The following is a 15,207-nucleotide window of genomic DNA, read 5'->3' on the forward strand; positions in this document are numbered from 1 at the left end:
TTCTCCACTTTCTCAACAGGACATTCCTTGAGAAACGTTTCAATCTTTTATCGTAAAATGTCACCAGCACAGGTGAGGTGGGATGGGTCTGAATCATAACCTTGCTGAAGTTAAGCAGGTCTAGCTATGGTCAGTGTTTTCATGGGGACCCGTGTTAGCTTTCCTCCATTAGTTATCACTGTCATAAATAAGCTCTAACACTTCAAATGAATGATCCTGATAACAATAGACTTCATGCAAGGGTATCCTGAGGAGCGGATTTTGGCAATATGGCACCCTGAGCAAGGACAAAATTTGAATGCCCCCACCACTAAATATTTATTATTTTCACAGTAGTTCATTTTGGTACAGTTGCTTTTTATGGATCTTCTCAGTGGGTACCTGTATATTATTATTATATTATTATTACTAGGGCTTTTTTAAAGCCGGAACTCAGTTCTGGCACCTCTCAGGTGGCCATTGTCTTTCACATCTGCATGCAGCCGCGGGGAGAGATCATCAGGGGGTTTGGGCTGGGTGTTCATCAATATGTGGATGATACCCAGCTCCACCTCTCTTTCAAATCAGAACCAGTGTAGACGGTGAAAATCCTGTGTGAGTGTCTGGAGGCGGTTGGAGGATGGATGGCAGCTAACAGATTGAGGTTGAATCCTGACAAGACAGAAGTACTGTTTTGGGGGGACAGGAGGCGGGCAGGTGTGGAGGGCTCCCTGGTCCTGAATGGAGTAACTGTGCCCCTGAAAGGCCAGGTGCGCAGCCTGGGAGTCATGTTGGACTCACAGCTGTCCATGGAGGCGCAGGTCAATTCTGTGTCCAGGGCAGCTGTTTATCAGCTCCATCTGGTATGCAGGCTGAGACCCTACCTGCCGGCAGACTGTGTCACCAGATTGGTGCATGCTCTAGTTATCTCTCGCTTGGACTACTGCAATGCGCTCTATGTGGGGCTTTGAAGGTGACCCAGAAACTACAACTAATCCAGAATGCGGCAGCCAGACTGGTGACTGGGGGCGGCTGCCGAGACCATATAACACCGGTCTTGAAAGACCTACACTGGCTCCCAGTACGTTTCCGAGCGCAATTCAAAGTGTTGGTGCTGACCTTTAAAGCCCTAAATGGCCTCGGTCCAGTATACCAGAAGGAGCGTCTCCAACCCTATCGTTCTGCTCGGACACTGAGGTCCAGCGCCGAGGGCCTTCTGGCGGTTCCCTCGCTGTGAGAAGCCAAGTTACCGGGAACCAGGCAGAGGGCCTTCTCGGTAGTGGCACCGGCCCTGTGGAACGCCCTCCCACCAGATGTCAAAGAGAAAAATAACTACCAAACTTTTAGAAGACATCTGAAGGCAGCCCTGTTTATGGAAGCTTTTAATGTTTAATAGACTATTGTATTTTAATATTCTGTTGGAAGCCGCCCAGAGTGGCTGGGGAAACCCAGCCAGATGGGCGGGGTATAAATAAATTATTATTATTATTATTATTATTATTATTATTATTATTATTATTATTATTATTATTATTTCTAAGAGAACAAGGGAGGTGGTCATGATGAGTTCCAGCACCTCTTTTTCTAGAAAAATAGCACTGATTATTGATGATATTGTTGTTGTTGTTGTTGTTGTTGTTGTTTCGCTCCCCCTTGGCTTGGCACCTTGCAAGGGGGAACTGCCTGCAACAACCCGAAACCCAGTGTAAAATGCTCCCCCAACACAGATCTGGGCCCCCTCCCTGCCACCACCATTGTGCTCACACTGCTACCTTCACCCATGGCTGCACCCACGGCAGCAGTGGTACAGGTGGCTGTGGCCAGAATGGCAGCAGGGGGTGGGGCGGGGGTTGGATCTGCTGCCTGAGGCAAATTGCTTTGCCTTGTCTCATGGAAGGGCTGGACTTGACTCCATGCCAGGTGTGAGAGCTTAAAAAAACTGCTCACCCACTTTCTTAAGCCGCATTGATGCAATGATGTGGCAGGAGATGAGTCGTTTTGGCTACCTCAGGTTACCTCAGGCGAAATGGACCAATGGTCTGACACAATATATGGTGGCCTTCTGGATTATGTTCACTCTGAAGAATTGGACAACCACAGAGTTGTTTGTCTATGATATTAATATTGTGCAGTTTGAAGTGACTGGAAGCATAAGAACTGACTCCTTTTGGAATAGATCATTGTCCAGACCCATTAAAATATTATTCAAACTTTTACTGGCAGAACTCTTAAGAAGAAGAAGAAGAAGAAGAAGAAGAAGAAGAAGAAGAAGAAGAAGAAGTCAACTCCCTTCAAAATTGACATCTGCAACTCAGTATGACTGTACCAATGAATTCACAAGCTACACTGTTGTGGAATTCTTTATACAGGCACGTATTGATTTTTAACAACCAAGGCCTGCAGCGAAACGTTGTATGTGTCAAGCCTGGCCTGAAACAAGATGGCGGCATCCTCTATTCCAAGTACAGAAGTTGACCAGACTTCAAGTAAGTTGAACCTTACTTCAACGTTGATCAGTGTCCTCTACCACATCTAGAGGCAGCAGGGAGAAATTTGATTCAATTCACATTCAAATTCTTAACCAATCTGCACTTTACAAAACAATGCACAAACTGAAACAGAGCCATCCTCCAAAATTCACACCAAAGGATAAAGACAGAAAACCTAAATCTTGATTGATTTGATGTTTTTATTTTTATTCAATAATTGTTGTTCTTTTAAAATGGGATCTTCTTAGAAGCCAACCTAGGATTGTCCTCCAACAGTCTTTTAGATTGTTCACACGTCTCATAATATATTGAACACTTGACTAATGGCGTTTACCGATGAGCGCAGCTGCTACAAAGCTTACACCCATGAGCACAGCTCCTACAGTAGTAGCGATTGTCGCCCAGAGACCGACTTCCGCCTGCAAAAAATAAGAGGTTTAAACATTTTTATTCACAGTGACCGATGGTCCTTCATTTCTCACAATAGAGTTGATATGAAACATTGCTTTAAATGTTTCTTTTGGAGACAGAAAATAGCCAGATTTGAAACTCTCAGATTCCAAGGCAATTAACTCTGGGTTTAACATGTGCTTTAAAAATTAATTCCATGTAACAGAACATGCTTTGGTGCAAAAATCTGAGTTCTGTGGTTATAGTTTGAAAAATATTAAAGGAATACAGACCCAACATTTTTCATCAGGGTACAAGCCTGTCATTAATTTGGAAACCTGAGTTCAGAGTTTTTAATCTCATTTGTCACTTCAGACAATATGAATGTATGAACTCAAGTTATTTTTAAATGTTATGATATCTTTTTGTTTGTTTGTTCTGATTTGCAGTATTTCAACATACTCCGTTGAAGTAAATTTTCCGTTCTGCTCCCCATCTTTGTAAATGGGGGTTAGAAATTAAATCCACATAAAAATAAAGTAAATTAACTGCTTCTTAATCTCACTTCATTTTTCCAGGATCAGGAGTTAAGAAAGAAAATTTCAATATCACAGCACAGATTACCATTACGAAAACATGAATGAATTCTACACACCTGTCTACTATCAGGTTCGCCATATCGTAGTTTGGCGGCAAAATGTTCACAGTTCATCCTGGCCACACCGTAGTCTATCTCCATCCCAACATATTCATTTGCAGTGCTAATTATTTCGCTTACAGGCCTGGCTTTATATTTTCTGTCCTTCTCATTGTTGACCTTCCAGTAGTCGTTTCGTGCCACTTTTGAAAGCTTTTCTTTCTTCACCACTGCCTTTGTTGTGTCGGCAGGCAGAGAACCAGAGAAAAAACTTCCTGTACTCCCATCTCAAGAACAGAGAGAGAAAAGAAACTCAGAAACAGTGACCATTAGGCCTGGATTCCCTGTATTTCATCAACAACGTTGTCTTCAAGAAGACATCAGTTGTTGTTGTTGTTGTTGCTGTTGTTTTGACAAATACTATTTTTTTTTATTGTTAGTCACTCTTATTTTACCCATTGCAACCCAAAAAAACTTACAGGCAACCAGGATGCAATCTCTTGGCTACAAAGCAGTCCTCTAACTGGCTTACAACAATTGCAAGTATCAGGACATAGAACTTCCAGCAACAATTAGTCCCTAAGCCAGTGGTGGGGAACCTTCCCCCTCCCCCAAGGGCTGTGTTTCTTCAGGGGTAATATGCCAATGTTCTCTATCATATTCTTCCCTGTCATAAAACCACCCTTTCTAGGAAATAATGAGAAGCTCTTACCTGCAGCAGTCAGGTGAACCACATATCCATCGCCTACGTAGATAGCCCAGTGTTGGTAACCAAATCGATAAATCTCAATCTGGTCTCCAGGCTTTGGGCTCTGCAAGAAGAAAGTGAGCCCGTGTTTTCCTTGGCTAAACAGCTGTGCAAGTTTACTCAGAAGTAAGTCCCGCTAGCTTCAATGAAACACACTCCCAAATACATAGGATCACCCCACAAGTAGATGAATTTTTCAACCTTTGGACCCTGTGATTATTCACCACGGTTTTTCTAAGTCAGACTTGCAAGGCACGGGGAAGGAGCTAAAGCAGAGCTTTCCAAACTTTTCATGCTGGTGAAACACTTTGTATACACGCAGCATTTTGTGACACAGTAATTCTGTTTCACTAGCAAACCGGAGGTTAAACTAACCCCTTTCCAGCCTAGGAGGAGCGTAGGCAGCATTCATGTGTTCATCTAGAGACAAAACTATCCTAAGTATTCTTACTCAGAAGTAAGTCTCACTGTTTTCAATGACATTTTGCTCCTAAACTGCACGTTGGCTTGCAGCCAGAGATAGCAGTGTATGGCAGACAGCAAGTCAAGTGGCAATTCTTACGTTGAAAAAACAGTCAAAGGGAAAACAATCAAAGGGAAGGTATTTTGGACAGGGTGGGGATTGATAGAAAATATCCCCTATTCAAAGGGGTTCTTACCTCAGCCATAATGTTCTGCTCTCCCCGTCCTCTCCTTCCAATCCTCAGATACTTTTGTTCTTTTTCAGTTTCATTTTCACTTTATATCCTTAAAAAAAATACTTCTCAGGAAGGCAACAGTTGACGTCAATATAACATCTCCTGGCAACACTTCCTTAGTGTAGAAAAACAGCAGGAAAAAAGTTTTCCCTGCCAGTATAGTTTTCCATATGCCAAAGAGGCCTAGAGCCCCCACTCCAACTCCCCAATATCCCAACATTTTAGAGGTCATTCCAGACAGTTTCTTTGTGATCCTTGTACGATGAGTGTCTTTGTTTGTCTGCCTGCCTGCCTGCCTCTCTCTCTCTCTGTGTGTGTCCCAATTCCCCAAGCATTGAGGAGTTCAGGGGCTCAGAATGCCCTCAGGTTCTGCTTGCATTGCAATGAAGTCACTGGAGACCTATTGGCATTTTGTGATATAGGACTTGCATAATCACATGGATTGACTGTAGGTAAAGATTCACAGCATTAAATACCCTAGAAATCTTCTGAAGAGCTCCCAGGAAGCTCTTGGATCCTCAGCCTGATCTTGTTTCCAGAGGTTTAAGAAGTATGGAGAAGGACTTTACCCCCACCTGAAAAAATGGCCCTTCCCATGAAGGTACATTCTTTCACCTTTGGTGGACGTGCCCAAGGATCAAGGCTTTCTGGGAGATGATCTATAATGAAATGAAAAAGGTATTTAAATATACCTTCTTGAAGAAACCAGAGGCCTTCCTCCTGGGCATGGTCGGCCAATTGGTGCCAAAGAAGGATAGAACTTTTTTTATGTACGCTACAACAGCAGCAAGAATACTCATCGCAAAGTATCGGAAGACACAAGATCTACCCACCCTGGAAGAATGGCAGATGAAAGTAATAGACTATATGGAACTGGCAGAAATGACTGGCAGAATCTGGGACCAGGGAGAAGAGTTGGTGGAAGAAGATTGGAAGAAATTTAAAGACTATTTGCAGAAACATTGTAAAATTAATGAATGTTAAAATGATGTCGAATTGAAATGAAGTGGTTTTAGCAACAAGGTTAAAAAGAATATGTAAAAATGGATTGATAACAGATGAAAATATAAAGTTATAATGTGTTAAGATATAGAATTAAGATAAAAACAAAGAGGGAAAGGATTTGCTGAATTAAATATTTGAACTGGAATACAAAAAAGGGAGGTGTGAGGAGGTCAGGGAAATAAGTAAATGAAATATAAGGTATGAAAAGATTGATTTGTTTTTAACTGTTTTTTCCTTTCTTTTTTTCCTTTTTGTATCTTGTACTTTTTTCTTTGTATTTTTGTATTTATTTATTTTTCTCTTTTTTTGTCACTTACTGTGTAACTTTTTTCTCTTTGTAAAACTTTAATAAATATCTTTTTTTAAAAAAGAAAAGAAAAAATGGCCCTTCCCATTTCCCACCCACAAATGGGGCAGTCAGGTTATTTTCAAAATGAAGAAATGCCATGTTCAGATGTCTTGGAGAACAGCTATGTGGCTGGTGTTTGTGGCTCCCTGTAATTGTTCCGAAACAGCAGCCCACCTGCTGCACATGAAATTCCGTTACACTCTAATGCTAAGCAAATCCATGTGGAAAAAGCTTCCTCCGGGTCACTGCGATCCACTTTCAAAGAAGTGTATTGGTTATTAAGGGCCATGTGCTGTTCAGAGTGGTTTATTAATAGCTGCTAAACAACCACCAATTTATTTCAAAATTAAGAGTACTGAACCAGATAAGGCCTAATTAATAGCTCGCTACCAGCATTTTGCTCTACCTTTTTAAGTGTAGCACTGGAGCCAAGTACCTAACTAATTTGAGCTCAGTTGTATTAACACCATTTCCATATTTCTGAAGCTGCAAATGGGTGGACCGTTATGTGAAACGCTTTCTTCAGTTTCAGTGGCTCCTGTGCTCCTTCAGTTTTAGAAGTCACATTTGTGCGTGTGTGTTTTAAGTATTCAACATGCATATGTTTTTAGGTAATGGGACGTCTTTATCTGTTGTGGAAGTCTGTTCGACTTCCAAAACATTCAACTTCCGAAGTGTGGCTTTTGATTGGCTGCTGGACGTTTAGCTTCCAAAAGAGCATTCGAAAACTGGAACACTCACTTCAAAAACCAGAATGCTTGCAGAAACCCCACTGACATCCATGAAAAATGGGGTTTGTAAATCAGATGTGAATAATCTGTAACCCATCAAGTCAAAAGCAGTGCACTAGCTATGGGTTGTGGGTTTGGCCAGAGCTTCTGTCACTTTTGATCTCAGATGGGATCCAAAACCAGGAAGCAAAAACATATTGAGACAGATGGGACTCTGTTCAACATTACTGAACGTTGGAGACAGTTTTGTTTAAGAAGGATTTCCCCAAGGCACAACCCAGTCATTTATGACTTGTACCTTGGTAGGAATGGTTTCATTGCCTTTTGAGTGTGTAGGAATGGTCTCACCGTTTTTAGAATACCTTTATTTTTTGATTTTTAAAAATTTTAATCTTGTACTTTGCTTTGATGACCTCAGGCCATCAAATAATAAATGACTATTATTATTCGTCAAAACTTGTGTGTGCACTCAATAGTAAAATGTTTCGTAAGAGGAGGGACCTATTTCCCCCTTATATAAATCGGGCATTTTCTGTGGCAGCCCTAAGCAACGTAACAGAGGTGTGCCTGGCACCGTCATTATATAGCTTCTGGCAAATGCACCTCTTTACCCTGACTTTTGATAGTTGAGGGTGGGTAATAAATAAGAATAATTTACAATAAAATATTTTATACTGTATACCGGTAATAATAATAATAATAATAATAATAATAATAATAATAATAATAATAATTTGCATTTTCCTATGTAGTATCATACTGGGATTAGTGTTTATAGAAATTTCTTAGTAGATGTGATCAGGAATATTCACTTACATTTAAAATAATGTACCACATTATCCCAGGGCAGTGTGACACAAATAAAAGTTTGCTTGAATTCCAACGACTGGGGTCACAAGGGACTGAAGAGACTGGCCCTTCACCTCACTGGTATTCCAAAGTGTACCACTTGGTTTTATTTTCTCCCATTTTCATTTCTTTTACCATTCATTCCTATGGGAAAAACTAACGCACTGGACTTGTGAACTTGGTAGTGAATGGGACAACACTTCCTTTCACTGAGGGGGACCGTACAGGGAATGGCCTTACTCAATACTATGCCAAAGGTCCTAGGTTCAGCTACCAACATCTCCAGGGGAAATTCTGACCTCTGTCAGAAGCCCCAGAGAGCTCCAGCCAATCAGTGTGGACATTACTGAGCCACATGGACCAACAGTTGTGAGTCAGTCTAAGACACCACCCTGTGCTCCCACATACCTCCATATACATTATCCTCCTTGTCATGAGAGGCATTTTTCTAATCAGTCTTAAAAAACAAACAGGTAAACGTCCACCTATATGCCGCCCAACTATTAGAAGCTTGATACATTTCAAAATTAAAAACTAACCTGTTTCCCTTTTTTAGTCGCAGGAGCTGGAAGTCGTCCAACAGAAGATTTTTATTTGCTTCCCAATGCCACACCTATTTGCAGTACAGTGGTACCTCGGGTTAAGTACTTAATCCGTTCTGGAGGTCCGTTCTTAACCTGAAACTGTTCTTAACCTGAAGCACCACTTTAGTTAATGGGGCCTCCTGCTGCTGCTGCGCCGCCGGAGCACAATTTTTGTTCTCATCCTGAAGCAAAGTTCTTAACCTGAAGCACTATTTCTTGGTTAACGGAGTCTGTAAGCTGAAGCATATGTAACCCGAGGTACCACTGTATTGGCTATGCTTTCCTTTTCATTGTCACTTGTCCACAATCAGTGTGCTTTCCTGGATACCACCTGTTTCATTGAATTACAGGTACGTCGCTTTAGAATTGCTTCTGAAAAAGCAAAAAAGAATCAGAGTGTTGAACTTCTACGTTTAAGTTTACACTAAGGACATAGGAATAAGGAAGCAGTTCAATCAATACTGGAAATATAGAATTGTACTATTTGGCTATGGAAAACCTGGCAACCTAAGATTGCACCTATAACCTTTCCATTAATCCCAATATCACATCAGCCAGATTTTTTCCCCCAGCAAGGGAGAGATAAGCAATTTGAACCCTGGGGATCCAAAGGTTTATGCACATTACGAGATTTCTATACTAACAATCAACCTGTATCTATTAACCATGTACCATATTTTTCCGTATATAACACGCCCCCATGGATAAACACCCTCTAATTTTGGGGACTCAAACTTAAGAAAATGGAGGGAAATTGCCCAGAGCTGTTGAGCTTTTTTTCCACTTACAATCTCTGGGGAGCAGAAACAAACAAGCCCACATCACCAATATGCACTGACAATGTGTGGCATCTGAATATAGACTGCATTTTTAATCAAGGCTTATATTGGCTTATATCTTGATCAGGTTCCTAAATTAAATGGGCTTAGATTTTCAAATGTTTCATGCCAGGCAGGAAGGCCAGCTGTTTAAAGAACACAGGCAATGTCTTCCTCCTAGACAAGGGGCCCCTTGATTTATAGCAGAAAACAATTCTCAAAGTCGTAAAAGCTGGAATTACAGACTGAGTGAGGACACTGACCCTACATGTTACAGAAGATAAAAAAGGCAGAGATAAACATAATTAATAGTTGGTAAATAGTAAAATAATACCAATGTGCCTCCCAGTAAAATGAGCCAGATCTTCTTTCTAAGGTTAAAGACCAAATGGAGAAGCATTTAGCTGGCAGAAAGAGAGCATTTTTGGGAAGTCCTTTTTAAAAGCTGTTTCTTTCTTAAACTGAGAAAGTTAGAGGGCAATAAATGTTGGGAAGAGCTAATGGGAAAAGCAGCTGGCTGAAGGGGGGGTGTGAACTGAAGAGGCTTCTTTTAAAGCGGTTTTTTACTGTGTTCCTTTTTACTGAGTTCCTTTTCTACTTTACAAAGGCCTTATTCCTTTTAAAAGGCTACCTATGTTATGTATTAAATATATTTGCTTAAATGTAATTATGCAAAGGATTTAAGAAATGCTAAATTCTTATTTCATATAATTGTAAGAGTTGTATTTATCCTGAAATTAAGTCAGCCACCAGTCTAGCCCCCCTGCCAGACAGGAAGACGCCATCCAAGCAGTCCTGATATATAGCTGTCAGGCATTTGTTTAGAAACCTTCAAATGAAGGAGATATTTCAATGTTGATGTGAAACTCAAGATCCTTGACATATGTTTAAGATAAAAATTTAAGATTAACCATTTGTTTTAGAAGGCAATAGGGCAAGGAGGGCAAGAGGTGAGCGGGTAATTAAGATTCCTTGTTGAGACACATGTAAGATATATTACTACTTATTTGTCATTTATAGATGTAACAATATATAGCTCTTTGTGTTCCATATAAGGACAGGAGGATATGGGTGTATCTTTTAGGATTGGTTATAGCAATCAGCCAATAGGAAACCCAACCAGGCTGATTGGACAGAGGCAGCCAAAGGAGGAGCAAAGGGGGCTGGATTAAGGGAATATAAGTGCTGGCCATAATGGCAGGAGGCCAGGCCAGAGCTTGGTAACCATATACCACTGTGCCTCTCATTTATTTGTCTGACAAATAAATTATTATTTTAATTTCTCTATTGCTGCGTTGAATATTTCATTCCAGCTAAGCGTTAACCACAAGCAGGGTGCTACATTTTATGGTGCTCCTGTGACTCGGATAAGTGGTCTGCTGGAACGCAGCCCCTTCGCCCTAATGGGCAGGGTACAAGAGAGAGGATCTCTAAACTGCTTACCCAGCGCGCACTGGTAAATTTTTCCAGGGGGAACGCAGAAGTCTCGTCTGTCTGATACCCTGCTCACTGGCGGCGACGGACCGGGGGGAAACAGAACCAACCAAGGGTAAGTGCACAAAGGGATTTTTGGCCCTCCAATTAATTGGGAGGAAGAGAAGTCTTGATCAAACTTCTGCGTCTCAGTAAGTGGGAACTGAGTACGCTAGGTGGTTGGGTACATCAGATGGTGATCTGGTGTAGGGAAAGGAAAGTTGGGAGGTAGTGTGTGGTGAAGTATCTAGCGCATTGTATGTGTGAGAAAGTACAGAGCAATCTGTAGCTGACCTGAGTGTGGAGTGGGCAGTACTTCGGTTCCTAGTAAGGCGACTTCACTAGGCAAGGAAACCCACGAAGCGTGTGTGTGAGTGACTGAGTGGATACTTCACAGGGCCATACAATGGGAGTTGGGGGTTCAAAGGGGGAAAATACACCTCTTGAATGTATGTTAAATAATTTTAAGAAAGCCTTCTCAGGGGCGTATGGAGTCAAAATGACGCCAGAGCGCCTGAGAACGTTATGTGAATTAGAGTGGCCGAAGCAAAATATTGAATGGCCATCTCAGGGAACCTTTGATATAAATTTAGTAAGCAAACTTTGGTCTAACATCGCCAAAGAAACTGGAGGGTGCCCAGAACAATTTTCATATATAGATTCCTGGCTGAGCACATTAAATAAAAATCCTCCATGGATAAGGGAATGCAAAGTCCAACGATGCAAATTATTGGCTGTAAAAGCCGAAGCTAGGAAAGGAATCTTGCCAAATAAACTCAAACCCATTTTTGAGGGACCAGAGGAAGAGCTGCTTCCACCTCCACCCTATGCTCCACATCGAAGGGAGCCTAATCCAAACACTCCACCAGTTGTAACCCCAAGGCAAGAAAGTGGAATGAATAATGGGGCTGGAGTCACAGAACTTGATTCCTTGATAGATTATGATAAATATCTTCAGGAGGCATTGGAGGCCTATAATAAAGCCCAAGCAGAAGCGGTTATTCCACCTGTGAGTCCCAGTAGAACTCCATCTACAGTCTCTTTTAGTGGAACAACTGATTGCCTACCCCAAACTCCTGTACATCCAAGTCCTAGAGAATTATTACAGAAGTTACAGGGAGACCTTAATCGGTCAGCAAGCAATACAGCCAGGCGTATAAGGCTGCTAAAAGAACGCCTTGGGACTAATACCATCCCCTATGATTTGAGGCCCCTAGAGCAAAGCGAAGAGAAAGATCATGTAGTAGCCCCTCTCAGAAGAGTATTTGATGCACTTGAGGAGCCTGTGCTGGTTAACGGGCAACTCGGACCACAGCCACCTCGAACTTCGACCCTCCAGTACATTCCATTCACAACTACGGATCTGATGAATTGGAAAACACACACCCCATCTTTCGCAGAAAAACCTCAGGCTATGATGGACTTGGTGACTTCAATAATAAATACTCATAGTCCTACTTGGACAGATTGCCGCCAGCTCCTGAATACTCTGTTCACCACTGAGGAAAGGAGAGACATAATTGAAAAGGCACAGATATATTTGCGTGAGCAGGCCAGAGTGGGAAATATTTTTAATATTGACCGTCATCTCCAAGACAACTTTCCCTTGGAAGATCCTAATTGGGATCCAAACAATGCAATTCACCTGGCCAGACTTACCACTTACCGCCAGACGCTTGTGCAAGGTATCCGCAGGGCATGCCAGAAGCCCACTAATATGTCTAAAGTCTCAGGAGGGTAGACGTGTTACCCATAACACTGTTTCGTGTTCGGTGTGCACCCACAAAAAGACTTAAGTTGTCACCTTTTGAGCTCCTGTATGGGAGACCGCCCTCCTTTGTTCAGGATATTTCAGCTGGTCTTAAACAAATAGGAGACCATGTGACACAGGGACAAGTGCAATCTCTCTCCCGTGTTTTTGTTTCTCTTAACAGGTGGGCCCTCGAGCGCACGCCGTGCAGCATTGCCGAGCCGATTCATCAGTTCCAGGCTGGCGATAGCGTATGGGTGAAAGAGTGGAAACGTGGTCCACTTGCACCTAAGTGGCGTGGACCTTACACCATCTTGCTCTCTACTCCAACAGCGGTAAAGGTAGCTGAGGTGACCCCCTGGATTCATCACTCCCGTTTGAAGAAGTCCGAAGGCAGTTGGACGTGCAAAGGTGACCCCTCTAATCCTCTTAAACTGACTCTCTCCAAAAACCCCTGTATCTAGCCCTACCGGGAACGGGCTAGGTCACGGGCAACATTAGACGACCGGCCTGCTGCAGCCACAACCTGGAAGCTGGCTGACCTGCCCACGCCTGAAGCTTGAGGAGCATCTGAACCAGCGATTGTGAAAGGAAAGATTCTCTTATACAATTAATTGACTGCCCCCCCTTGTGGAACAATTAACAGAGATATTACTCATTAGGGATCCTCGGGATATATGTTTTGGTCTTGGTGGTTCCCCATTTCTGTCACTGGGGGAATTATATTGGGACTAATATTTATTTGCTATCACAATAAGGTAATCTTTTGTGGAAGGAATGCATATGCTAGACATCAACATGATTTTATTATTAATCCTGATCCCTTGGGAAGGGGAAGGGTCCTTGAATCTGACCAAATTTGCTAAATATGGATTCCGCCATGACCACAATATGTGGGTAGGTTTAGCTGAAATGGTAGCCAATGTTGCAAATAGGACCAATTGCCTTGTTTGCTCTCTTGGGCCAGATGATTCAGAGGGAGGTATGCCCTTATTACCGATACCATTAGATGCCATTGGTATGGTAAGCGAAATGCCACACCAAACAGAAATACAGAATTTCCCCGGATGGAACTCAACTAAACCATTACGAGTTATACCTGTACAAGGGGAATTCTGTGTACATAAATCATCAGATGCAGCTGATTCTACCATGATAGGCTCTTCTCATTGTCACTATACTTGGGATTATATTAAGAATAGTCATACCTGGGCACACGGTACTACCTATCGAACTCGGAATACCTTGCCCTGTGCACCTCCTTTTATTCATGCATGGAAAGTGGTATGGAACATAACTGTGACAGAAAAAGGCAATCTAACATACTGCACTGTGAACTCTCTACCTCTTTTGATATTTCGCCTTCTGTACTCCACGTACCAAAAACCTCAGACCCGATGGTTGTGGTGGATATGTGGAGAATGGGCATACAAGAAACTCCCCTCCAAATGGAGTGGGACTTGTTTCCTGGGATGGGTATTACCACCAATGTGGATTATGCCCACTAATTTGGCCAAGCGTACACGAAGAAACGCTGATATTTCTCGTATAGCAGGAGGAAGTACCCAAAGTTGGAGCGATACTGATGATTGGCCACCAGAGCGCATTATAGCCTATTATGATCCTGCCTCCTGGAATCCTGGTGAGCTCATACAAGGGGCACGGGATCCTATTTATAATCTAAACAGAATAATTCGATTGCAAGCAGTAGTGGAACTTGTAACCAATGCAACGGCCCAGAGTTTGAGACTTATTGCACAACAGCTGGATGAAAGTAGAGCCGCCATTTTGCAGCTGAAAATGGGAATGGATTATGTACTTGCCAAGCAGGGAGGCCTATGTGGAGTCTTGAACTTGACAGGGAATGCCTGTTGCTTTAACATTTCAGATAATGGTGAGGCAATCCGTGTGTTGGCCACAAAGATGGAGAATATAGCACATGTCCCAGTACAAACATGGGAAGGATGGGATATGGGATGGCTCACCAATTGGTTACCTAATGTCACAGGACACAAAGGGATACTATTGTCTTGCTCGTTTTTCTTGACAGTAGTGGTAATGGTTTTATGTATGATGCCATGTATCATTTCATGTTTTAGAAGTACAATTAGCAAAATGATTTCGAATGAAACTCTACCTCATATCATGGCCCTATACAGAGCTTTACCTCAGGAATATGATGAAGGTCAAGCTATCAAGGACACTTGGGATGAAGGTCCTTGAGCTTGAAAGGGGGGAATGTGGCATCTGAATATAGACTGCATTTTTAATCAAGGCTTATATTGGCTTATATCTTGATCAGGTTCCTAAATTAAATGGGCTTAGATTTTCAAATGTTTCATGCCAGGCAGGAAGGCCAGCTGTTTAAAGAACACAGGCAATGTCTTCCTCCTAGACAAGGGGCCCCTTGATTTATAGCAGAAAACAATTCTCAAAGTCGTAAAAGCTGGAATTACAGACTGAGTGAGGACACTGACCCTACATGTTACAGAAGATAAAAAAGGCAGAGATAAACATAATTAATAGTTGGTAAATAGTAAAATAATACCAATGTGCCTCCCAGTAAAATGAGCCAGATCTTCTTTCTAAGGTTAAAGACCAAATGGAGAAGCATTTAGCTGGCAGAAAGAGAGCATTTTTGGGAAGTCCTTTTTAAAAGCTGTTTCTTTCTTAAACTGAGAAAGTTAGAGGGCAATAAATGTTGGGA

The 15,207-nt window shown here is 42.1% G+C and overlaps 2 protein-coding genes across 5 annotated transcripts in view; one reads left to right on the forward strand and one right to left on the reverse strand.

Moving 5' to 3' along the window:
• LOC308570178 (phospholipase A and acyltransferase 4-like) overlaps positions 1 to 15,207 on the forward strand; it is a 75,435-nt gene that overhangs the window by 19,481 nt on the left and 40,747 nt on the right. The window lies entirely within an intron of this gene.
• LOC308570186 (phospholipase A and acyltransferase 3-like) lies at positions 2,649 to 4,943 on the reverse strand. Of its 3 annotated transcripts, none has more exons than XM_081164990.1 (4): positions 4,903 to 4,943; positions 4,208 to 4,307; positions 3,514 to 3,782; positions 2,649 to 2,887 (listed from the first exon to the last, which is right to left on the reverse strand). In XM_081164990.1, exons 1-4 carry the CDS (start codon positions 4,909 to 4,911, stop codon positions 2,789 to 2,791), a joined length of 477 nt encoding a protein of 158 aa, XP_081021116.1. In that variant the 5' UTR covers positions 4,912 to 4,943; the 3' UTR covers positions 2,649 to 2,788. The 3 variants fall into 3 exon arrangements, with proteins under 3 accessions (XP_081021116.1, XP_081021117.1, XP_081021115.1); XM_081164991.1 differs by having other exon boundaries at positions 3,637 to 3,782; positions 4,208 to 4,349; positions 4,903 to 4,926; XM_081164989.1 differs by having other exon boundaries at positions 4,208 to 4,349; positions 4,903 to 4,926.

This window comes from Podarcis bocagei (assembly GCF_964188305.1).
Source record: "Podarcis bocagei genome assembly, chromosome: 12".
In the NCBI taxonomy this organism is placed as follows: Eukaryota; Metazoa; Chordata; class Lepidosauria; order Squamata; family Lacertidae; genus Podarcis; species Podarcis bocagei.